Source organism: Salvelinus alpinus, chromosome 16 (genome assembly GCF_045679555.1).
Source record: "Salvelinus alpinus chromosome 16, SLU_Salpinus.1, whole genome shotgun sequence".
NCBI classification, from domain to species: domain Eukaryota; kingdom Metazoa; phylum Chordata; class Actinopteri; order Salmoniformes; family Salmonidae; genus Salvelinus; species Salvelinus alpinus.
The window spans coordinates 45718823-45745486 of NC_092101.1; the positions used below are offsets into that span (position 1 = coordinate 45718823).

General features: G+C 46.7%; 1 protein-coding gene across 2 annotated transcripts in view; it reads left to right on the forward strand.

Annotated features, from left to right (window-relative positions):
* LOC139541585 (DENN domain-containing protein 1B-like) overlaps positions 1-26664 on the forward strand; it is a 217083-nt gene that overhangs the window by 16783 nt on the left and 173636 nt on the right. For both annotated transcript variants that reach the window (XM_071346391.1, XM_071346390.1), the window contains exon 3: positions 13247-13290. In XM_071346391.1, the coding sequence (XP_071202492.1) occupies positions 13247-13290 (44 nt within the window). The remainder of the gene's footprint in view (positions 1-13246; positions 13291-26664) is intronic.

A 26664-nucleotide genomic window follows, 5' to 3' on the forward strand; every position in this document is an offset into this window, starting at 1 on the left:
TCTCCCCCCCCCCCACAAAAAAACATCTTTAATAAGCGTCTGTTAAGTGGCATTATTATTTTCAGGGGTTGGAACCAAAATGATTTTCCAATTGTATAATTCTGAAAAGAAACATTATTTTTCGTTCTGTTTTATATCGTTAATTTCTGTTATTTTTTTAAACCTCTGAAATGTTTTCACTAATCAGTGCGGGTAGAGCAGGACCCTGTTTCCCCATAGTGATGGAATTTAGGCCTACGAGTGTATTTAACGATGCGTCTTTCCTACAACTGCCGAAGATGTAACATGCGTTTCCCAGAACACCACACAGAGAGAACGGTCGGTGCCGTTGAGACGTGTTGATATTGATGGGATCGAAAGAAAGGGAGTGCTGCTCTCAGGTCAGTTTTCTCCATTCAAATCTTTCCTAGCGAGCTGGCTAACAAGCTTGTGTGTGCATAGCGGCACCAAAATAAAAAATACCTTTTTGTAGTTAATAAATCCAATGTGAAACGTGATAACTATAGTATCCTTAACTAGCATTGAAAAAGTTCATCCATTCTTCTCGAATAAGAAATCTCTCTCCCTCATTTCTGAAGCACGTTTGCAACGTCAGTAGGACTATGCTTCAGAGGGAGGAGGAGGGGCAGGTAGCCTACACACACAGTAGCAAAGATTTTCAGCAGACAGGCGGGCAGGCAGACAGCAGGCGGGCAGGCAGACAGCAGGCGGGCGGCCAGGCAGGCAGACAGCAGGCGGGCAGGCAGACAGACAGACAGGCGGGCAGGCGGGCAGACAGACAGGCGGGCAGACAGGCAGGCGGACGGACAGACAGGCAGGCAGACGGACAGCAGGCAGGCGGACAGACAGGCAGGCAGGCGGACAGACAGGCAGGCAGACGGACAGACAGGCAGGCAGACGGACAGCAGGCAGGCAGACGGACAGCAGGCGGGCGGACAGCAGGCGGGCAGACAGCAGGTGGGCAGACAGCAGGCAGGCAGACACTGGAATACGTTTCTGAGTGACAGTGAGGACTTTTAAAAATAATGGTTCTGTTACGGAACAATATAGATCACTTTCATTCTCGGTTCTAATTCTGTTCCTCTAAAAAATATTATTTTCTGGTTTTCTGTTCTGTTTGTTCCCCGAGTATATATTATATTAGAAATAATCAAGTGCCCCATCATAAATATTGAATCAAAACCATGCCATGTGAAAATAGCCTTTTCAGTCTGGCATCTATTTAACCACTCCATACAGTATCTCCTCTGGGGACTGTACTGTTCCTCTGCCAGCCAGCAACCCTCACGTTTACACAGACGTCCTGGGTACATATGTTTACTGGGAATATGCTGTCGTTTAGATGGGGTCTATCGCCCCTTATTTGGGATGCAGCCCATTTTTCACCACAGCATGTAGGTCACAGCCAACGGTTGTCATTGTGAGGGACGAGCCGTGCTATTTGTCATCACGCATCATGTGACTAAATTGTGATCACACATGTTGCGTCATTCTCTCAACTGATTGGTCCAGGGGTGTTCTGTTTCTCTGAGTATCATAGGGAATTAGCATATATGCAATGTTGTCATTGTTTACGCTAGTGTGTGTTCAGATCCACCTCCCCATTTACCTCTTCCTTCATTGTCATAATCCCTCAAGACATTGATCTAGTTTTCAAGGTAAGGGAAGAAAACTGTTATGTAGTTTCTCAGTTACTGGCTAGTAGAGAAGACTGCTGTGATGACCGCAACGCGACGAGGCTAACTGATTTAGAGCTGAGGTGTTGTGAAATAGGCTAGTGAATACACTGGTTGGCTGCATTCAACCATGGCCAAGTCATCTCTCCCTCAGGTCCTTGTGTCATTGTAGGCCAAGTCAATTCTCCCTAAGGTCCTTGTGTCGTGGTAGGACCAAGTCAATTCTCCCTCAGGTCCTTGTGTCGTGGTAGGACCAAGTCAATTCTCCCTCAGGTCCTTGTGTCGTGGTAGGACCAAGTCAATTCTCCCTCAGGTCCTTGTGTCGTGGTAGGACCAAGTCAATTCTCCCTCAGGTCCTTGTGTCGTGGTAGGACCAAGTCATCTCTCCCTCAGGTCCTTGTGTCGTGTTATACCAAGTCAATTCTCCCTCAGGTCCTTGTGTCGTGTTATACCAAGTCATCTCTCCCTCAGGTCCTTGTGTCGTGTTATACCAAGTCAATTCTCCCTCAGGTCCTTGTGTCGTGTTATACCAAGTCAATTCTCCCTCAGGTCCTTGTGTCGTGTTATACCAAGTCAATTCTCCCTCAGGTCCTTGTGTCGTGGTAGGACCAAGTCATCTCTTACTCATAGTTTTGTTTACTTGAATCAATGTTGTTGATGCTGACTGAGGCAGGATAACTAAATAATGAGTGTGTGCTGCTCAGTGTAGCCTGACTAGCCTCAGTGAAAACAGTTTTAATGACAAAAAAAACCTGCAAAATACATTTAGTTTACGTTTAGTGTTTTCCAGGAAGAAGCCTACACTATCAACCAGAGCTGAGAAACATTTTCACTTGAACTGAAAAAATAGTGAGGTGTGGTGCAACTGAAGCTAAGTAGTGAAGTCCATCTCTCTACTACAGAAGGTATTAGAAAGAGAAACACTGCAAGTTTGTCCATCTCCTCTCCATAGCAACAGTATCATGTTGCCTAGTGCCTGCATTCAACCCTTGCAGCAGCAGCGGCGGCGGTGGTGGTGTCTTTCCGCTAGAGATTGATAGCTGTCTGACATGCTTCTCGTGTGAACGTCAGATCCCTGCTACAGTATGACGGCGCCGTCGTGTAGACGCCAAAGGCAAAGCTTTACTCTGTCATCATCAGCAGCCATATGTACAGTACTCTAGGCTGCGATTACCCTACATGTCATGGAGGGAGATCCATCCTTTACACCATGGATGGGAGAATAGAGGGCTGTCAAAACGGCTAGAAAATTCAAGGCTCGAGGTAGACTTTTCCCCCTAATCTACCCATCTCCCCCCAAAACACCCCAACCTTAACCATTAAGGCAGTGACTTGTATCTGTCCCTAGTTCAGTGGTTAGGCACAGCTTGTACCTACTCCCCCTCTGAGCAGGTTATCTGTGGTAGGCTAATCGTCATATCTTTGTATGTGTATTTTAGTTTTTCACAGGTACTGTTTTTAAACTGAGGCAGATGGTTGCACCATATGGGGAGAAATGTGTGATTACCTGAAGTATTTCCATTCCAATGCATCTTTTTCACCCAGACCTGAGGTGGAATGCTCCCCGAGCACAGACTCTTCATCTAGAATGTTCTACAAGCATCTAGTTAGGCCTATAATCTGGAACCTAGGGCTGCACAGTAAAATCTCATTCACATTGATATCGCAATCTTAACATGTACAATATCCACATTGCAAGATATCCATACCATATGCAATATTTTGAAATGCATCTCAGAGGCGTGTAACATTCTTTTTTGTAGTTTACTTTTTATAGCTCCGACCCTGTAACTCAATTAACGCAGTAACTCCTCCTTGCTGTTAGATTCACTTTAAGTTTGCATGCTGTTCTGTTAGGTCAAATGGTTGTTCCAGAAAAGGACATGCTGCTTTCCACTTTGCGTCTTAATATAAGTCATTCTATTTCTATGTCTATGATTCCAACAGTTCGCCCAAGTATTTTGATCTGTACAGCACGTCAAATCGCAATCACAGTATTTGGTAAAAAATAAATAAATTCGCAATTAGATTTTTACCCATATGGTGCATCACTAACCCATCGTCTGTATTCTAGAACTAGAATGTTGTCCTTGTACGTTTGATACTTGGAACTTAGAATTCATATCACAATGTAGGAGTCAAAGACAGTCTTTGATTGTGGAGAGAGAGGAAGTCAGTTCATATGACTTGAGATATCAATGACAGCAAGCATTCTTTTTATAGCCCCCGTACACCAACACGTAGTGTGGAGGAAGGCAGCGCTAGCTGACTCGCTGAGGCGTAGCCAGTGTTTGACATAATGTTGGACCAGTATGGAGGCTGACTGGGAACACCAGTGTTGTGATACGAACGCAGAGCGGAGCCTGTCACAGAGCTCGCCTCGCCTGCGTCCATATGCTGCTCTGCTCAGTCGTGAAGCTGTGAAATTGGGTTGCTTCCCAACTAGCCTGGAGACGCACTTCTCTCTCGCTCTCTGTCTCTCTGTCTCTCTGTCTCGACTCAGATGTATAATGGAAAATTCCCAGGCCCTACTTGTAAATATGTAGCCTGTATAGTCAGAGTCTGCACAGACCATAAAGCACCTTCAGTAGGAATGCCAACTTTGGTGCTTTCCCCCAAAAGGGTGCAGCTGAGAGAGGCTTTTTCAGGATACACACACAGTACATTGGCCAAGGCCCTACTTTTACCGAACCAGCCACTAACACAGTGTGACCGATCACCACTAGTAAATTTAAGGACCATATCATCGGTGAGAAGTTTTTCCTTTCTTGGCCCCATTGCCTACTAAGTCAGCATGAAATGTAATGCCATTGGCTGTGTGAGATCGGAGAGAGGAAAGAGGGGAGAGAGGAACACGTTGTAAACGTCTGTGAGTGTTCTCATTCAGCGCCAGTTGAAAGATGCTACTTAATCTGCTTACTCCTTTTTAATTGTGAGTTTCGGGGGGGTAGGGCTCCTCCTGAACAGAATAAGGCTAGTGATCCAGAAGTAAAGCCAAGACCACAGTTATTCCTCTTTAGGCTCCTAACTCCCCTCCTGTCCCCCCCCCTGTCCCCCCGTATCACCCCCTCTCACCTCTTCACTCCTTCAGTAGGAAGAAAACTCTTCGTTCCAACAATAGACATTTGGGGCCATATGTTGGTTTGACATCGTCATCAGGTTCACAGCAGGTTACCTTAGTTAACTTTCACTTCAGTGGCTGATGGGATTTTCTCCTGCAGTTCCTTGACTAGGTGGCTCAAAGTCTAGACGGTCTCTGAAGCAGGCCCCTGCGTCCCGATCGGCCATTGTGGATGTTAAGTAGCGGCAGCTTCCTCCCGGCCGGTCGCTACCTCCACAGTCAGTTACTTAGCGTCCGCTAAGACAATGTCTTTATCCCCAGGCCATACAGGCCCGAGGCCCTAATCCGGACCACTACATACGGTGAAATAAATCTCTTAAAGATAAAAGAGAGCGAGAGGGAGGGAGAGTGGGGGGGAGAGAGAGTGAGGTTAGAGTGCAGTAGTTTAACCCCTGGCCAAGAAAGAGAGAGGGGAGGAAAAGAGAGGGAGAAATGAGGAACAAGGAGAGGCAGGCGTCACAAGGCCCTTCATCTTGCTGTGGGTGTAGAGGAGAAGGGATGCTGACGGGGTTCAACCTTTTTCTTCTGACAAGAGAACTGCTGCTCTCCATATGGAATCTGGCCTCTCTCTTAACAAGCAGGGCTCCTATTCAATCTAACTGCTATCCAGTTGTTTCTGGGATTAGGCAAAAATCAACAATGAAACATTCTTCCTGCGCTGTGAGCAAATGTGTGCCAACTAATTTAGAGATGAGTTATTGGTAACGCATGTAACAATAGGTTTAGGCCTATAAGTAGCTTATTTCTAAACGTTTAATAATACTTTTTGGGAATCGGTACTAAAAATGTGAGAATCTGCAGTCTCTCGCTCTCTGTGTGTGTGTGTGTGTGTGTGTGTGTGTGCACGCGCATGCCCTTGCCCACACGCAAGTGCCCGTGTGATGTGGTTTGTCACCACTCTATTTTTAAACCTGATGCTGTGTGCCTCACATAGAGACGTGGCCGACATCACGTAGAGTCTTATTGAGAAGGTGAAAGGTGACGATTTGGTGGTGATATAAAATGTGTGTCCGGCTCCTAATGGGTTGCACTTCACCGGTTTGTTCTATAGATGTGTTCAGACATAATGTTAAAAGCAGCTGTAAGTTATTATTATTTTCTATTTGACACTCTTATTGGCTAAGTGTTGTCTATTTGACACTCTTATTGGCTAAGTGTTGTTTATTTGACACTCTTATTGGCTAAATGTTGTCTATTTGACACTCTTATTGGCTAAATGTTGTCTATTTGACACTTGTTTTCCACTTAATAGTTGACATCTACAGTTGAAGTCGGAAGTTTACATACACTTAGGTCGGAGTCTTTAAAACTCGTTTTTCAACCACTCCACAAATGTCTTGTTAACAAACTATAGTTTTGGCAAGTCGGTTAGGACATCTACTTTGTGCATGACAAGTAATTTTTCCAACAATTGTTTACAGACAGATTATTTCACTTATAATTCACTGTATCACAATTCCAGTGGGTCAGAAGTTTACATACACTAAGTTGACTGTGCCTTTAAACAGCTTGGAAAATTACAGAAAATTATGTCATGGCTTTAGAAGCTTCTGATAGGCTAATTGACATAATTTGAGTCAATTGGAGGTGTACCTGTGGATGTATTTCAAGGCCTACCTTCAAACTCAGTGCCTCTTTGCTTGACATCATGGGAAAATCAAAAGAAATCAGCCAAGACCTCAGAAAAAAAAAGTTGTAGACCTCCACAAGTCTGGTTCATCCTTGGGAGCAATTTCCAAATGCCTGAAGGTACCAAGTTCATCTGTACAAACAATAGTATGCAAGTATAAACACCATGGGACCACGCAGCCGTCATACCGCTCAGGAAGGAGACGTGTTCTGTCTCCTAGAGATGAACGTACTTTGGTGTGAAAAGTGCAAATCAATCCCAGAACAACAGCAAAGGACCTTGTGAAGATGCTGGAGGAAACAGGTACAAAAGTATCTATATCCACAGTAAAACGAGTCCTATATCGACATAACCTGAAAGGCTGCTCAGCAAGGAAGAAGCCACTGCTCCAAAACCGCCATACAAAAGCCAGACTACGGTTTGCAACTGCACATGGGGACAAAGATCGTACTTTTTGGAGAAATGTCCTCTGGTCTGATGAAACAAAAATATAACTTTTTGGTCATAATGTTGGAGGAAAAAGGGGGAGGCTTGCAATCCCAACCATCCCAACCGTGAAGCACGGTGGTGGCAGCATCATGTTGTGATCATGTCGTGGGGGTGTTTTGCTGCAGGAGGGACTGGTGCACTTCACAAAATAGATGGCATCATGAAGCAGGAAAATTATGTGGATATATTGAAGCAACATTTCAAGACGTCAGGAAGTTAAAGCTCGGTCGTAAATGAGTCTTCCAAATGGACAATGACCCCAAGCATACATCCAAAGTTGTGGCAAAATGGCTTAAAACTTCTTGTCAATATGGGGGCGCTGTTTCCACTTTGGAAAAAATCGTGCCCAAATTAAACTGCCTCGTACTCTATTCTAGATCGTACAATATGCATATTATTATTACTATTGGATAGAAAACACTCAAGTTTCTAAAACTGTTTGAATTATATCTGTGAGTAAAACAGAACTCATTTTGCAGCAAACTTCCAGATAGGAAGTGAAAAATCTGAAAACGATGCTCTGTTCCAGGGCCTGCCTATTGAATTGCCTTATATTTATGGATATGCATGCACTGCATACGCCTTCCACTAGATGCCAACAGGCAGTGGAAGGTGGAATGGGGTGTCTAGCTTGATCTGAGGTCAAACAAGAGCTCTTGGAATGACGTGTCCAGAATTTCCTTTCTCTACCTAGGCGCGGGAAGCACCTCCCTATTGTCTTATGATAAGCATTCGGTATACACGGCTAATATCTCCGGCTTTGTTTTTATTTGATACATATTAGAAAAACATCAAAGTAGGTTTTTTCAACCGAGTTTCATCAGTTTATTCAACATTTAATGGGACTTTTGGAGTTTTCCGTTCTCTGCGTCGAGAGAAATTGGGAACGTCATCAACATTGGCTAGCCTTGTGGAGCGAATTCGACAGGAGAGAAGGACATTCTAAAACCAAACAACAATTTATTCTGGACCTAGGACTCCTTGTACAAGATTCTGATGGAAGCTCAGCAAAAGTAAGAACAATTTATGATGTTATTTCGTATTTCTGTGGAAAATGTTTAGTCCTATTATCCGCCCTTTTTGCGGGCGCTGTCTCGCTATAACGTAAGCTGTTTGTTATGGTAAAGTTATTTTTTAAAATCTAACACGGCGGTTGCATTAAGAACTAGTGTATCTTTCATTTGCTGTCCAACATGTATTTTTTAGTAAAGTTTATGATGAGTTCTTTGGTCAGATTAGGTGAGTGTCCAAAATAGCTCCGGACAATTTGGTGAATCGATGCTACATATTCACAATGTATAACCACGGTTTGCAGCTCTAAATATGCACATTTTCGAACAAAACATAAGTGTATTGTATAACCTGATGTTATAAGACTGTCATCTGATGAAGTTGGTCAAGGTTAGTGATTAATTTTATCTTTTGCTGGTTTTTGCGATCGCTACCTTTTGCTGCTAATAAAGCTTGATCTTTTGTGTGTTTGGCTATTGTGGTAAGCTAATATAATGCTATATTGTGTTTTCGCTGTAAAACACTTAAAAAAATCGGAAATATTGGCTGGATTCACAAGATGTTTATCTTTCATTTGCTGTACACCATGTATTTTTCATAAATGTTTTATGATGAGTATTTAGGTATTTCACATTGCTCTCTGTAATTATTATGGCTGCTTTGGTGATATTTTTTATGGTAGCTGCAATGTAAAACTATGATTTATACCTCAAATATGCACATTTTCGAACAAAACATACATTTATTGTATAACATGTTATAAGACTGTCATCTGATGAAGTTGTTTCTATAGGATTGAGGTCATAGGTAGCTATCACAAAACCGACCAAATAGAGATATAATTAGTCACTAGACTAATTATATCTCTATTTGGTCGGTTTTGTGATAGCTACCTATGCGGTAGAAAAATTGTGAAAATATGCGGTTGAGTCTTTTGCTATTGTGGTTAGCTAATAGAAATACATATTGTGTTTTCACTGTAAAACATTTTAAAAATCGGAAATGATGGCTGGATTCACAAGATGTTTATCTTTCATTTGCTGTATTGGACTTGTGATTTCATGACAATTATATTATATGATATCCCTGTCGCGTTAGGCTAGGCTATGCTAGTCAGCTTTTTTGATGAGGATGCTCCCGGATCCGGGATGGGTAGCAATGAAAGGTTAAGGACAACAAAGTCAAGGTTTTGGAGTGGCCATCACAAAGCCTTGACCTCAATCCTATAGAAAATGTGTGGGCGGAACTGAAAAAGCGTGTGCGAGCAAGGAGGCCTACAAACCTGACTCGGTTACACCAGCTCTGTCAGGAGGAATGGGCCATATTTCACCCAACTTATTGTGGGAAGCTTGTGGAAGGGTACGCGGAACGTTTGACCCAAGTTAAACAATTTAAAGGCAATGCTACCAAATACTAATTGAGCGTATGTTAACTTCTGACCCACTGGGAATGTGATGAAAGAAATAAAAGCTGAAATAAATCCTTCTCTCTACTATTATTCTGACATTTCACGTTCTTAAAATAAGGTGGTGAACCTAACTGACCTAAAACAGGGAATTGTTACTAGGATTAAATGTCAGGAATTGTGAACAACTGAGTTTAAATGTATTTGGCTAAGGTGTATGTAAACTTCCGACTTCAACTGTATGTGTCCATCCGCTCGTTGCTTTCATATTTACTCTGAAGTGGTGGTAGGTGGTGTCGAAGGGGAGTGGGCTGCTCCCATTCCCCTTTACACACACACACCTCCCACCCCCCTTACCGTCTCCCTCAATCATTTACCTATTAGCCCCCTTGCCCCCCCCCTCATCACATATCAAAGCACTGCATTTCGACTTTTAAAGAGCAGCGTCGGTGGAACGTTCACACATTGATTTGCCACTGACCCTGGCTGCAGGTTGCTGCTGGTTGTCTGGACTGCTGGGGGGCTGACCGCGTGTTGCCTCTCTGCACAGTGCCTGTCCCAGATTAGCCATGCTTGAAGCCCACGGCGATAAATTAACACACACTCACCCACAGGAGAAAGAAGGACTAGGTGTGTGTCACTCACTGCTTTCTCCTTGTCACTGTCAAAGCCAACATGTTGTCACTGATGGAGGAAGTGGATGGGAGGAAGTGGATGGGAGGAAGTGGATGGGAGGAAGTGGGGATGTTTTCTACTGGTGTGAATGGATATGTTGCAGGACAGTTGGTGTTTTCATGTATACAGCAACCTTCACCTTAACCCCCCCATAACCTTCACCTTAACCCCCCCATAACCTTCACCTTAACCCTCCACAACCTTCACCTTAACCCCCCCATAACCTTCACCTTAACCCCCCCATAACCTTCACCATAACCCCCCCATAACTTCACCATAACCCCCCCATAACCTTCACCATAACCCCCCCATAACCATAACCCCCCCATAACCTTCACCATAACCCCCCCATAACCTTCACCATAACCCCCCCATAACCTTAACCCCCCCATAACCTTCACCTTAACCCCCCCATAACCTTAACCCCCCCATAACCTTCACCTTAACCCCCCCATAACCTTCACCTTAACCCCCCCATTACCTTCACCATAACCCCCCCATAACCTTAACCCCCCATAACCTTCACCTTAACCCCCCCATAACCTTCACCATAACCTTAACCCCCCATAACCTTCACCTTAACCCCCCCATAACCTTCACCATAACCTTAACCCCCCATAACCTTCACCTTAATCCCCCATAACCTTCACCTTAATCCCCCATAACCTTCATCTTAACCCCCTCTTAACCTTCACCTTAATCCCCCATAACCTTCACCTTAACCCCCCATAACCTTCATCTTAACCCCCCATAACCTTCATCTTAACCCCCTCTTAACCTTCACCTTAACCCTCCACAACCTTCACCTTAACCCCCATAATCTTCACCTTAACCCCCTCATAACCTTCACCATAACCCCCCCATAACCTTAATCCCCCATAACCTTCACCTTAACCCCCCCATAACCTTCACCTTAACCCCCCATAACCTTCACCTTCACCTTAACCCTCCATAACCTTCACCTTAACCCTCCATAACCTTCACCTTAACCCTCCATAACCTTCACCTTAACCCTCCATAACCTTTACCTTAACCCTCCCCTAATCTTTACCTTAACCCTCCTAACCTTTACCTTAACCCCCCTCGCCTTCACCTTAACCCTCCATAACCTTCACCTTAACCTCCCTAAGCTTCACCTTAAGTAGTGCGGTGGAGTGAGGAGCAAGGGAGTGAGGGTGAGAGTGGGGGAGTTTAGGCAGAGAGCAAAAGGAGTGATGGGGGAGTTGGGGAGAATTCCAGTCAGGAGAGACAGGACAGAGGGAAGGGAGTTGGGAAGAGTTCTGTCAGGAGAGAGAGGACAGAGGGAAGGGAGTTTGGGAGAGTTCTGTCAGGGGAGAGAGGACAGAGGGAAGGGAGTTGGGAAGAGTTCTGTCAGGAGAGAGAGGACAGAGGGAAGGGAGTTGGGGAGAATTCCAGTCAGGAGAGAGAGGACAGAGGGAAGGGAGTTGGGAAGAGTTCTGTCAGGAGAGAGAGGACAGAGGGAAGGGAGTTGGGAAGAGTTCTGTCAGGAGAGAGAGGACAGAGGGAAGGGAGTTGGGAAGAGTTCTGTCAGGAGAGAGAGGACAGAGGGAAGGGAGTTTGGGAGAATTCCAGTCAGGAGAGAGAGTGGAAAGATAGAGACCCTTCATTCCTTCTCTCTCTTTCTATAGCTCAATCTCTCTTTCTATAGCTCAATCTCTCTTTCTATAGCTCAATCTCTCTTTCTATAGCTCAATCTCTCTTTCTATAGCTCAATCTCTCTTTCTATAGCTCAATCTCTCTTTCTCTCTCCGTGTCTGGCAGGGGTTCCCATCTTCTCACCCATAAGAACAGCATAACATTGCCCTGGTGGCTCAGCAAGAGGGGGTGGAGGGGTGCATGTATATGGGATGCAGGTGTTTATGTATTTGTGGTGGCAGGCTGAGAGGGTGGAGGGATGGGGGGTGTATTTTGGGATGGCGTCCCCGAGGGGAGCCGAGAGTGTCTTTGTCAGGGTCTTTTTAGAGGAGGCCTGCGAAAACATCCAACAGGATTATGGAAGGCAACTTTGATTCTGTCTGCTTGCTCCTTTTGCCCTTTTCTCTTCACGGGTGAGAAATGTGGTCTGTTTATGATGTTTGTCTGTGTCCTTGTGAGAGGGAGATTATAATTTAGTCTTCCAGAATGAAACTTGGTGCCAACATGCCGGCTGTTGAAATTCTAAATCTAAAATAACATTTTCTTAGCCCATTGGCCCAGTTTCCCGGACCCAGATTAAGGCTATTTCTGGAGTTGTGGTCTGGACTTCGGAACTCTATCACCGTGGAAACAGTGTTTACCAGAAGCCTCTTTGATAGTGACACTACGGCCGTGAACTCTTCCTCATGTAGACTTTACGATAGACCTGGGGGAGCGTTCAGCAGGACCCAACGTTTTGAGAAATATGCCATGTAGCCCAAACATGCCTCTCTGACATGTAGAACAAGGACTCACATTGGCTCTATTCATTTGTATCTACAACGTTTGGCTACTGAACGTGGACCTGGTGGTAGAAATATTATTTGTTTTCTTTTCAGTCCTTTTCGAAGAGCTTGAGCTGGCTAACTGTGGGGTGGGTTTGACACTTTTGGGACTATTCCATTGCCATGATCTCTGTCATATTGTTGCTTGGTCTAGGCCACTCTGTGGTAACACTGTAGGCCTAATGACCACATCTGCTAGATAGTACTGACATATTGTTGCATAGGATTACTTCGTAATAGCTAGTAATGGAGATGATGGAATGATTTTTGTTATTATTACACAAGCGGAATAACAAAAATCACTCCACTCCACTTGCTGTGGATTCTAGATGTTCACGTGTCTTATAATGCATGGCAGTGTTACTTAATGTTTAGAAACGAATACCAAGACAACCATGAGGCCTTTGCACCAGCACAATTCATCCCTGCCAATTCTCTCTCCATCTACGGCGAACACACAGGGGGGTAGGATGTGTGTTGTAAATTACTGTACGTGCAGGTCTGATTTCCACACGCCCAAGCAGGGATGATGTGGGGTATAATATCACATCATATCTACATGGAGGAGACACATTAGCATATTGGAGACCCACATCCTCCGTCTCTCCACAGTGTTCGCTAACTGCGTGTGTGTGTGTGCTGACTGGCGGCAACCACCCTTGCCCCCACCTCTCTCATTAATATGTATGTCTTCTGAGGCAGCGCTGCGAAGGCTGTGTTTCTCACCGCTGATTAATGCTGTCTGTCAATTACCTCCAGATCCTACCGTGCAGTGGAGCTTCCCCCAGGACTACACAGACCAGGTTGGAAACGCACACGCTAACACACACACACACACACACACACACACACAGACACCAGGGTTTTCCGTTGGTCGGTAATAGCCGGCTTCTGGCCCCAAAATAATACAGTTAGAATGGCCGATAAATAAAATTGGCAACAATTGTCCGGGAGAAGAAGAAAACAATCCCGTTGCTAAGTAATGTTTATTAGTCGATTCATTGATGATGGTTTTTATTTTATTTCACCTTTATTTAACCAGGTAGGCTAGTTGAGAACAAGTTCTCATTTACATCTGCGACCTGGCCAAGATAGAGCAAAGCAGTGCGACACAAACAACAACACAGAGTTACACATGGAATAAACAAGCGTACAGTCAATAACACAATAGATTAAGACTATATACAGTGTGTGCAAATGGCGTAAGGAGATAAGGCAATAAATAGACCATAGTAGGGAAGTAATTACAATTTAGCAGATTAACACTGGAGTGATAGATGAGCAGATGATGATGTGCAAGTAGAAATACTGGTGTGCAAAAGAGCAGAAAAGTAAATAAAACAATATGGGGATGAGGTAGGTAGATTGGATGGGCTATTTACAGATGGACTATGTACAGCTGCAGCGATCGGTTAGCTGCTCAGATAGCTGATGTTTAAAGTTAGTGAGGGAAATAAGTCTCCAGCTTCAGCAATTTTTGCAATTCGTTCCATTCACTGGCAGCAGAGAACTGGAAGGAAAGGCAAACAAAGGAGGTGTTGGCTTTGGGGATGACCAGTGAAATATACCTGCTGGAGCGCGTGCTACGGGTGGGTGTTGTTATGGTGACCAGTGAGATATACCTGCTGGAGCACGTGCTATGGGTGGGTGTTGTTATGGTGACCAGTGAGATATACCTGCTGGAGCACGTGCTACGGGTCGGTGTTGTTATCGTGACCAGTGAGATATACCTGCTGGATCGCGTGCTCTGTCTGGGTGTTGTTATCGTGACCAGTGAGCTGAGATAAGGTGGGGCTTTACCTAGCAGAGTCTTATAGATGACCTGGAGCCAGTGGGTCTGGCGACGAATATGTAGCGAGGGCCAGCCGACTAGAGCATACAGGTCGCAGTGGTGGGTGGTATAAGGGGCTTTGGTGACAAAACGGATGGCACTGTGATAGACTGCATCCAGTTTGCTGAGTAGAGTATTGGAAGCTATTTTGTAAATGACATCGCCGAAGTTGAGGATCGGTAGGATGGTCAGTTTTACGGGGGTATGTTTGGCGGCGTTAAAATACATTTGAATGGTCATGCTTCTCAGTCTCTAGGTTCATTTTATACATTTAGTGGAATTAAATTGGTGTGTACAGTATATTGGTTATGTATCTTATCACACGCGTAGTACAGGATACAGATACAGAGATGCTGCTACAGCGTCTCAAACAGCATCGGCAACGGACGGCAGGGTTCATCAGCGCGTCACACAATGAGCTGGAGGCAGTTTGCATTTTGAAAACATATTCTTAAGCTGCAATGTGTCACTGCTTGTGCGACCCCCGACCAAATTCACATAGAAACATGAGTTATAGATCTGTCATTCTCATTGAAAGCAACTCTTAAGAAGGATGTAGATCTGGTCTATGTGCACTATTTCTATACCTCCAATTATTACGTTTTGCTTTTACTTTCGGTTTTGCACACCAGCTTCAAACAGCTGAAAATAAACTCAGCAAAAAGACAATTTGTAAAAATCCAAATAACTTCACACATCTTCATTGTAAAGGGTTTAAACACTGTTTCCCATGCTTTTCAATGAACCATAAACAATTAATGAACATGCACCTGTGGAATGGTTGTTAAGACACTAACAGCTTACAGACGGTAGGCAATTAAGGTCACAGTTATGAAAACTGAGACACTAAAGAGGCCTTTCTACTGACTCTGAAAAACACCAAAAGAAAGATGCCCAAGGTCCCTGCTTATCTGAGTGAACATGCCTTAGGCATGCTGCAAGGAGGCATGATGACTGCAGAGGTGGCCGGGGCAATAAATTGCGATGTCCGTACTGTGAGACGCCTAAGACAGTGCTACAGGGAGACAGGACGGACAGCTGATCGTCCTCGCAGTGGCAGACCACGTGTAACAACACCTGCACACGATCGGTACATCTGAACATCACACCTGCGGGACAGGTACAGGATGGCAACAACAACTGCCCGAGTTAAACAACAATCCCTCCATCAGTGCTCAGACTCTCCCCAATAGGCTGAGAGAGGCAGGACTGAGGGCTTGTAGGCCTGTTGTAAGGCAGGTCCTCACCAACAACGTTGCCTATGGGCACAAACCCACCGTCGCTGGACCAGACAGGACTGGAAAAAAGTGCTCTTCACTGACAAGTCACGGTTTTGTCTCACCAGGGGTGATGGTTGGATTTGCGTTTATTGTCGAAGGAATAAGCGTTACACCGAGGCCTGTACTCTGGAGTGGGATCGATTTGGAGGTGGAGGGTCCGTCATGGTCTGGGGCGGTGTGCCACAGCATCATCGGACTGAGCTTGTTGTCATTGCAGGCAATCTCAACGCTGTGCGTTACAGGGAAGACATCCTTCTCCCTCATGTGGTACCCTTCCTGCAGGCTCATCCTGACATGACCCTCCAGCATGACCATGCCACCAGCCATACTGCTCGTTCTGGATCGGAAGGTGAGGGCTAGGGCCATTACCCCCAGAAATGTCCAGGAACTTGCAGGTGCCTTGGTGGAAGAGTGGGGTAACATCTCACTGCAAGAACTGGCAAATCTGGTGTAGTCCATGAGGAGGAGATGCACTGCAGTACTTAATGCAGCTGGTGACCACACCAGATACTGACTGTTGATTTGGACCCCCCCCTCCCCTTTGTTCAAGGACACATTATTCCATTTCTGTTAGTCACATGTCTGTGGAACTTGTTCAGTTTATGTCTCAGTTGTTGAATCTTGTTATGTTCCTACAAATATTTACACATGTTAAGTTTGCTGAAAATAAACACAGTTTAAATAAACACAGTTTTGCTGAGTTTACTATAGATTTGGTTGTGGAAAATATATTTCATTGCGATTTAGAAGGTCCAATAATTTCTCAGTGTTTTAGATGGTGAAATGATTCTCTACACCATATTTGCTTGTTTTGTCACAGAAACTGAAATTAGCTGAACTGTTAGAATTTTAGCAACCAGGAAATGGTGATTTCTGCATAGTGCATATTTTAATTGTTTGATTTATTACATATTATGAGGCATGTCTTACCTTGCTTCAAAGGAGCCTAGCCAAAATCAGACCGTATCCGTTTGTGCAATTATTTTATATGGACTTTCTTTTATTGTCCAGTTAGCCAAAGGCACACTCCTAGTCATATTATCAACCCATGCTAGTTGTTGCATCTTTAGATCTCCTCTCTACATTTCTAATGGATATTTTCATCTTTGTCATTTTACATGTGCAGTGCCCTTTTGACAACTTTGTTTCCCATCTAATTGCATTATGGAACGAACATTTTCATGTTGCCTGCTGCCTTCTCTCTCACACACACACCTCTTTCTCGCTCTCGCTCTCGCTCTCACTCTTCCCTTCTCATAGTGATCCCCCCTCTCCCCCATCCTCTCTTCTCCCCCCTCTCCCCCATCCTCTCTTCTCCCCCCTCTCCCCCATCCTCTCTTCTCCCCCCTCTCCCTCAACCTCTCTTCTCCCCTACTCTCCCTCAACATCTCTTCTCCCCCACTCTCCCTCAACCTCTCTTCTCCCCCACTCTCCCTCAACCTCTCTTCTCCCCCACTCTCCCTCAACCTCTCTTCTCCCCCACTCTCCCTCAACCTCTCTTCTCCCCTACTCTCCCTCAACCTCTCTTCTCCCCTACTCTCCCCCAAACTCTCCCTCTCTCTCTCTCCCTCAAACGCTCTCTCTGTCCCCTCCTGCCTTAACCTCTCTCTCACTTAGGGCTGGGTAGTTTACTGTATTTTACTATACCGGGTATTGATGCACGGACCGGTTTTGGTTTTTACGTTATCTTCTAAAACGGTATTTCAATGTTTGGTTTGTTGTGATCCACTGCTCTGTTTTGATAGTTTACTCCAATACTCCAAAATTATCATTTTAGCTGCTAATGCTAATAGCTTGCTAGCTAGCTAATAAATTATACCAGTGCTGGTGTAGGCCAAAATCAGCATGTTGTTTTTGCAAAGGCATCTTCTAAATCCGAGAGGAATATGTTAGCTAGCTACATGAAGTAAGAGAGAACATTTAATGTAGCCAAACATTATAGCACGTGTCCCGAACCTTTTCTAGCGTGAGAGCCACTTTTAAAAATTAAACATGTCGCGAGCTACAATTATTTTTTTCTTGCTTTCAAATAGGCACGTTATTCTCTTCTCTTCCTCTGCAACTCTTCCCACACAGACAGACAGGGGTAATAATGCTGGACATTATTTGGCAGATATTGTGTTAGGTTTGGCTTTTTAAGCCAACAGTGGCTAACAAGGGGTGGGATAATGTGAATGTTGCGTTGACTAGATAGTAGCTGGGAGCTTGCAGTGTCTGTGATAAACCGGTTAGAGGCCCCTGGATTATAGGGTCCCACTCCCCTGGGAAATACTGACCAACCCTTTGGTTCCTAACCTGTCACAATAACAGCTCCATAGAGATCCTATTAGTATTCAAATTCCTAATTCTATGAATGCCTCCTGGGCTTTTTCATTTGTTGTCATGTCAAACAACACTGTATTCAAAGTGGCCAATATTATATTCCAACTATAGAATTAGAACAATCATTCTATTTCCCTGATTCCAACTGTTCACCCAAGTGTTTTGAAATCACAAGTCATATTGCATCTCTCTCCCCTCCCTCAACCTCTCTTTCTCCCCTCTCCCTCAACCTCTCTTCTCTCCCCCCTCCCTCAACCTCTCTTCTCTCCCCCCCTTTCAATCCCTCCCTCCCTCCCTCCCTCTCCTTCCATCCTTCCCTTACTCATCCTGCTATCCTGTACGAACCCCCACCTCTTCTCTCCCCCCCCCTCCCCTCTCTCTTTCTCTCACTTTCAGTGAACGGCTGTTCCTGGTAATGAAAGCAGTGAGCAGGTCTTCAATAAATGACGAATCAGTAATTATCGTGCAACCGTGACAGGAATGCACTCGGTTTCCTCGCTCTCTCGATCTTCCTTTTTGTCTTCACTTCACTCATTTTATGTCTTCCATTCTCTTGCCTTCTCTCTCTCTCTTTCTCTCTCTCTCTCTCTCGTTTTTAAAACACCACTATGGTAAAAGAGACCTTAAAGCCCGATAGCTATAGCGCCACTCATTATAAATCCTCTCATTTGACAACTTCCGCCCTGTGAGGGTGATGCTGGTGATCAGTTACGCAGAGTGGGAAAGGAACAGGAACAGGATGTGGATCTGTTGCATTCCAAACCTGTTGTACTGAGGGTTTGAAATCATTTTACTACGGCGGTGCTTTCACGGTGAAAATGTACCTCGTTGTCCCTGCCGCGTCCTTATCTTCTCCTCCTCTTCTGCCTGGAAACTAAGAGAGCTTTCCATTTTGACACACCTAGTATCTGCTCTGTCATTGGTTGACGTGGTGGTCACCATGGCACACCAGTGACTCCTGTTAGTTTCTCTGTTGGCCTCTACATTACGTATTCATTACCATCGGATGAAACAACCCTGAAACCACATGGTGATTGGTTCCCTCTCTCTGACTGGGATCTTCACAGAATGACAGTTCAGCTCCGCCCTCCCAGCTGATGATAACGATCATAATATTTGCACTGATTACTGATTATGCACGGTTCTGTAAATAAATGACAATAAATGTTAATACCGGTCGTAGTTCCAGTAGTGATCTCTGACTCGGCCGCGGTTTCCGTGCCGTACCTCTTCGAGATGTGTGAGCAGTGGGTTTTACACCACCCTATTGTGGTCATAAAAACATGGGATGAGGCGGAGGGAATAAAGGAATGGAGGGATGTGGCGGAGGACCATATTGTGGTGTGACCAGGCCAGTGTGTTGAAAGGTGTTGGAACACACACAGGTATAAGAGCAGAGAAGTGGGCAGAACGCAGCTGGTCACAGGAAGAAGGGAGAGACGCCAGGAGATAAAATAATGGAAGAAAAGGAGAGAGAGGGTTCTGCGTAGGCGAACTGTATGTACCACAGCAGAGAAGAAGCAGCTTTGAAGAATCAACGGGTTGGAGAGACACTACAGGCTCTGTCTGTCTGTCTGTCTGTCCCCTAATACAACTACATCACACTACAGGCTCTGTCTGTCTGTCTGTCCCCTAATACAACTACATCACACAACAGGCTCTGTCTGTCTGTCTGTCTGTCCCCTAATACAACTACATCACACTAGGGGATCTGTCTGTCTGTCTGTCCACTAATACAACTACATCACACTAGGGGATCTGTCTATCTGTCTGTCCACTAATACAACTACATCACACTAGGGGATCTGTCTGTCTGTCCCCTAATACAACTACATCACACTAGGGGATCTGTCTGTCTGTCTGTCTGTCTGTCCACTAATACAACTACATCACACTAGGGGATCTGTCTATCTGTCTGTCCACTAATACAACTACATCACACTAGGGGATTTGTCTATCTGTCCCCTAATACAACTACATCACACTAGGGGATCTGTCTGTCTGTCTGTCTGTCTGTCCCCTAATACAACTACATCACACTAGGGGATCTGTCTGTCTGTCTGTCTGTCTGTCCCCTAATACAACTACATCACACTAGGGGATCTGTCTGTCTGTCTGTCTGTCTGTCTGTCCACTAATACAACTACATCACACTAGGGGATCTGTCTGTTTGTCTGTCTGTCCACTAATACAACTACATCACACTAGGGGATCTGTCTGTCTGTCTGTCCGTCCACTAATACAACTACATCACACTAGGGGATCTGTCTGTTTGTCTGTCTGTCCACTAATACAACTACATCACACTAGGGGGATCTGTCTGTCTGTCCACTAATAGCCTACAACTAGATCACTGTATCTGTCATAGGATAGAGAGGGAATGATTGGGGAAGAGAGAAAGGGAATGGATGAAGATCGGGAGAGAGAAGGAAATTAACAGCAAGATGAACAAAGAGAAACACAATGAAAGAGAAACAGATACAGAAAGAAAATGATAGAGAACTTTCATAGTGAAGCTGTCAGAACGTTAAGTAGCATTAAGTAACAAGTGTTACTGTTTCCCCTCCCTCCTCTCTCACTCTCTCTGTCTCTCGTCTATTTACCATCTTGCACTCTCTCTTTCTCTCTCTTGCTATCTGTCTCTCTCTCTGGTGTTGACCACATTGTGAATGAGATGGCTAGTGTAGCTATTATATACCGTGGTGTGACTGTGTGCAGACGGCTTGCCCTTTCCACCACTGGTCGGCAGCCAGAAAGGCCTGTACACTATTCACACAGCTCATTACAAGGTCTAGGCTCATTTTCCTCTTTGTGGTTCCGCACTGCAACCGAGAGAGAGAAGCTGCAGTCGGTCAATCAGTCAGTCACTCGTCTTTTCTCCAGGAGCGGAGGAGCATATGGTTGGAGCCGCTAACAGTCTCCTCAGGCTTCCTTTTGTCTGGCCCGGTATTGTTGCCCGGCGTAATGACAGTTGTAGGCCGTAGGATCAGGGTGGAGGGGTTAGTCGACCCTGGGGAGGAGGCAGGCAGACAAGAGTGTGGATTATGGAAATACCAATTGATTTTTTTTTTCTGTTCTGTGGTAGAATAGAGGCTCAAAGGGGAGCAGACTGCAGGATGGCATGCCAGGGCGGTGTCATATGAAGTGAAAAACGCTCTCTCCATCTCTCTCTCTCCATCTCTCTCTCTCTCTCCATCTCTCGCTCTCTCTCCATCTCTCGCTCTCTCTCCATCTCTCGCTCTCTCTCCATCTCTCGCTCTCTCTCCATCTCTCGCTCTCTCCATTTCTCTCTCCATCTCTCTCTCTCTCTCCATTTCTCTCCATCTCTCTCTCCATTTTTCTCTCTCCATCTCTCTCTCTCTCCATTTCTCTCTCTCTCCATTTCTCTTACTCCCTCGGCCCCTGAGACAGCTGCCATAGGGAGAGGGGGACAGAGAGGGAGAGGGGGACAGAGAGGGAGAGGGGGACAGAGACGGAGGGGGGGACGGGGAGGGGCGGGACAGAGAGGGAGGGGCGGGACGGAGAGGGGGGACAGAGAGGGAGGGGGGGAAAGAGAGGGAGGGGGGGAAAGAGAGGGAGGGGGGGACAGAGAGGGAGGGGGGGACAGAGAGGGAGGGGGGGAAAGAGAGGGAGAGATGGCTAAAGCATATATTTTAATTGTATATATATTTTTTTAAGTAGACAGATGGAAATCTATCTGTTTCCTCTCAGATCTCCCCCCCCCCCCCACAAAAAAAACATAAAAAAAGAAAAAGAAGAGAGAACACACAGACTCAGACTTCGGGACTGAGATGGGGGAGTGTTATTGCCTGTCAGCTAGCAGGAGTGTTTTTGCCTGTCAGCTAGCAGGAGTGTTATTGCCCGTCAGCTAGCAGGAGTGTTATTGCCCGTCAGCTAGCAGGAGTGTTATTGCCCGTCAGCTAGCAGGAGTGTTATTGCCCGTCAGCTAGCAGGAGTGTTATTGCCTGTCAGCTAGCAGGAGTGTTTTTGCCTGTCAGCTAGCAGGAGTGTTATTGCCCGTCAGCTAGCAGGAGTGTTATTGCCCGTCAGCTAGCAGGAGTGTTATTGCCCGTCAGCTAGCAGGAGTGTTATTGCCCGTCAGCTAGCAGGAGTGTTATTGCCCGTCAGCTAGCAGGAGTGTTATTGCCCGTCAGCTAGCAGGAGTGTTATTGCCCGTCAGCTAGCAGGAGTGTTATTGCCCGTCAGCTAGCAGGAGTGTTATTGCCCGTCACCTAGCAGGAGTGTTATTGCCCGTCACCTAGCAGGAGTGTTATTGCCCGTCACCTAGCAGGAGTGTTATTGCCCGTCAGCTAGCAGGAGTGTTATTGCCCGTCACCTAGCAGGAGTGTTATTGCCCGTCAGCTAGCAGGAGGGTTATTGCCCGTCAGCTAGCAGGAGTGTTATTGCCCGTCACCTAGCAGGAGGGTTATTGCCCGTCACCTAGCAGTAGGGTTATGACATCGTAATGCATCTCTAGAGGAGAAGGATTCTTCCTCGTTTTCACGTTTTACAAACAATGGGCATTTTGGAAACTTGAGGAGAGAACATTTGCATATGATTAAATCAGTTATTTCTACAGTAGGTCAGTCAAAACAGAGGAGCATCAATCTGATAGTTAGTGTTATGAGAACTATCTTTCTCAATGTCCTTTTTGTTTTCTTCTTTTCAAATATGTGTAGGGGAGAACTAGACCCTAATCTCTTTCCAGTCCTTTCTGCTTTCTCCTTCTCTCTCTTAGAGAGCGAGAGGAGGACAAACACAGTGTGGTCTCAGCCAGTCAGTAGAGATGGAGAGAGAGGAGGACAAACACAGTGTGGTCTCAGCCAGTCAGTAGAGATGGAGAGAGAGAGAGAGGTGGACAAACACAGTGTGGTCTCAGCCAGTTAGTAGAGATGGAGAGAGAGGAGGACAAACACAGTGTGGTCTCAGCCAGTCAGTAGAGATGGAGAGAGAGAGCGAGAGGAGGACAAACACAGTGTGGTCTCAGCCAGTCAGTAGAGATGGAGAGAGAGAGAGAGGAGGACAAACACAGTGTGGTCTCAGCCAGTCAGGAGAGATGGAGAGAGAGAGAGAGGACAAACACAGTGTGGTCTCAGCCAGTCAGTAGAGATGGAGAGAGAGAGAGAGGACAAACACAGTGTGGTCTCAGCCAGTCAGTAGAGATGGAGAGAGAGAGAGAGGACAAACACAGTGTGGTCTCAGCCAGTCAGTAGAGATGGAGAGAGAGAGCGAGAGGAGGACAAACACAGTGTGGTCTCAGCCAGTCAGTAGAGATGGAGAGAGAGAGAGAGGACAAACACAGTGTGGTCTCAGCCAGTCAGTAGAGATGGAGAGAGAGAGCGAGAGGAGGACAAACACAGTGTGGTCTCAGCCAGTCAGTAGAGATGGAGAGAGAGGAGGACAAACACAGTGTGGTCTCAGCCAGTCAGTAGAGATGGAGAGAGAGAGAGAGAGGAGGACAAACACAGTGTGGTCTCAGCCAGTCAGTAGAGATGGAGAGAGAGAGAGGAGGACAAACACAGTGTGGTCTCAGCCAGTCAGTAGAGATGGAGAGAGAGAGAGAGAGGAGGACAAACACAGTGTGGTCTCAGCCAGTCAGTAGAGATGGAGAGAGAGAGAGAGGTGGACAAACACAGTGTTGTCTCAGCCAGTCAGTAGAGATGGAGAGAGAGAGAGAGGTGGACAAACACAGTGTGGTCTCAGCCAGTTAGTAGAGATGGAGAGAGAGGAGGACAAACACAGTGTGGTCTCAGCCAGTCAGTAGAGATGGAGAGAGAGAGCGAGAGGAGGACAAACACAGTGTGGTCTCAGCCAGTCAGTAGAGATGGAGAGAGAGAGAGGAGGACAAACACAGTGTGGTCTCAGCCAGTCAGGAGAGATGGAGAGAGAGAGAGAGGAGGACAAACACAGTGTGGTCTCAGCCAGTTAGTAGAGATGGAGAGAGAGGAGGACAAACACAGTGTGGTCTCAGCCAGTCAGTAGAGATGGAGAGAGAGAGCGAGAGGAGGACAAACACAGTGTGGTCTCAGCCAGTCAGTAGAGATGGAGAGAGAGAGAGAGGACAAACACAGTGTGGTCTCAGCCAGTCAGTAGAGATGGAGAGAGAGAGCGAGAGGAGGACAAACACAGTGTGGTCTCAGCCAGTCAGTAGAGATGGAGAGAGAGGAGGACAAACACAGTGTGGTCTCAGCCAGTCAGTAGAGATGGAGAGAGAGAGAGAGAGGAGGACAAACACAGTGTGGTCTCAGCCAGTCAGTAGAGATGGAGAGAGAGAGAGGAGGACAAACACAGTGTGGTCTCAGCCAGTCAGTAGAGATGGAGAGAGAGTGGAGGACAAACACAGTGTGGTCTCAGCCAGTCAGGAGAGATGGAGAGAGGGAGAGAGGACAAACACAGTGTGGTCTCAGCCAGTCAGTAGAGATGGAGAGAGAGGAGGACAAACACAGTGTGGTCTCAGCCAGTCAGTAGAGATGGAGAGAGAGAGAGAGAGGAGGACAAACACAGTGTGGTCTCAGCCAGTCAGTAGAGATGGAGAGAGAGAGAGAGGACAAACACAGTGTGGTCTCAGCCAGTCAGTAGAGATGGAGAGAGAGGAGGACAAACACAGTGTGGTCTCAGCCAGTCAGTAGAGATGGAGAGAGAGAGAGAGAGGAGGACAAACACAGTGTGGTCTCAGCCAGTCAGTAGAGATGGAGAGAGAGAGAGGAGGACAAACACAGTGTGGTCTCAGCCAGTCAGTAGAGATGGAGAGAGAGAGAGAGGAGGACAAACACAGTGTGGTCTCAGCCAGTCAGTAGAGATGGGAGAGAGAGAGAGAGGAGGACAAACACAGTGTGGTCTCAGCCAGTCAGTAGAGATGGAGAGAGAGAGAGAGGAGGACAAACACAGTGTGGTCTCAGCCAGTCAGTAGAGATGGAGAGAGAGAGAGAGGACAAACACAGTGTGGTCTCAGCCAGTCAGTAGAGATGGAGAGAGAGAGCGAGAGGAGGACAAACACAGTGTGGTCTCAGCCAGTCAGTAGAGATGGAGAGAGAGGAGGACAAACACAGTGTGGTCTCAGCCAGTCAGTAGAGATGGAGAGAGAGAGAGAGAGGAGGACAAACACAGTGTGGTCTCAGCCAGTCAGTAGAGATGGAGAGAGAGAGAGGAGGACAAACACAGTGTGGTCTCAGCCAGTCAGTAGAGATGGAGAGAGAGAGAGAGAGAGGAGGACAAACACAGTGTGGTCTCAGCCAGTCAGTAGAGATGGAGAGAGAGGAGGACAAACACAGTGTGGTCTCAGCCAGTCAGGAGAGATGGAGAGAGAGAGAGAGGAGGACAAACACAGTGTGGTCTCAGCCAGTCAGGAGAGATGGAGAGAGAGAGGTGTTGTCCCAGGGGTCTCCTTACTCAGAGCAGATATTAGTCTATATCTGACACCACAGGCCATCAGCGCTGCCTCACTGACACTGTATGATTGGTGGACCAATCCCTGGGCTGGGGGGGGGGGGAGTGATGGGGTGACATGGTGAAGTTGGGAGAGAAGACTGACAGTCGGGGGGAGGCAGGGGGGAGTGGGAGAGGGAGGAGGTGGGAGAGAGACTGAGGAGGGTGGAGGGGGAGAGGGGAAGGAGGGTGAGAAAGGGGGAGGCGGGAGAGAGGGGGGGAGAGGGGGTGGCAGGAAAGAGAGGGGGAGAAGGGGTGGCAGGAAAGAGAGGGGGAGAAGGGGTGGCAGGAAAGAGAGGGGGAGAAGGGGTGGCAGGAAAGAGAGGGGGAGAAGGGGTGGCAGGAAAGAGAGGGGGAGAAGGGGTGGCAGGAAAGAGAGGGGGAGAAGGGGTGGCAGGAAAGAGAGGGGGAGGCAGGGAAGAGGGGGAGGCAGGGAAGAGGGGGAGGCAGGGAAGAGGGGGAGGCAGGGAAGAGGGGGAGGCAGGGAAGAGGGGGAGGCAGGGAAGAGGGGGAGGCAGGGAAGAGAGGGAGAGGGGGTGGAAGAGAGGGAGAGGTGGTAGCAGGGAAGAGAGGGAGAGAGGGAGACTCGTGCAGTAAATAGGGTCAGAATATGTAGCTTGTAGCGCTGCAGTTGCTCCATCTTTGACGGGCTGAAACGGGGTGAAAACAGATGGGGGGGGTGTTTATGTCTTCACTTTTGCGTCTGTGTGTTTCTATGTGTGTGTGTCAATGGGTCTCGTCTTTCCTCTTCACTGCACCCTGACAGCGGTGTCAGACAAGACTCTATAATGTGTGTGTGTGTGTGTGTTTATCTGTCTCTAACCCCTCACTGCCAGCTCTCTGGGGTGTTGTGGGGCACTACATAATGGAAATACTCGCCCTGCTGAGCTAGCCTCTGTACAGGCACTCCTCTGGACACCTAACTGATGGCCTTTGCTGCTCATGGGTCTTGATTACACTGACCCCTGGGTTGCTTCCTAGGAGAGGAGGGAGGAGGGGAGAGGAGAGAATAGAAGAGGAGAAAAGGATGGGAAAAGAGGGGAGAGAAGGGGAGGAGGTGAGGGTAGAGGAGAGAGGATGAGGCAGTGGGGGAGATGAGGGGTCAGAAGTGAGGAGGTGAGGGTAGAGGAGAGAGGATGAGGCAGTGGGGGAGATGAGGGGTCAGAAGTGAGGAGGTGAGGGTAGAGGAGAGAGGATGAGGCAGTGGGGGAGATGAGGGGTCAGAAGTGAGGAGATGAGGGTAGAGGAGAGAGGATGAGGCAGTGGGGGAGATGAGGGGTCAGAAGTGAGGAGATGAGGGTAGAGGAGAGAGGATGAGG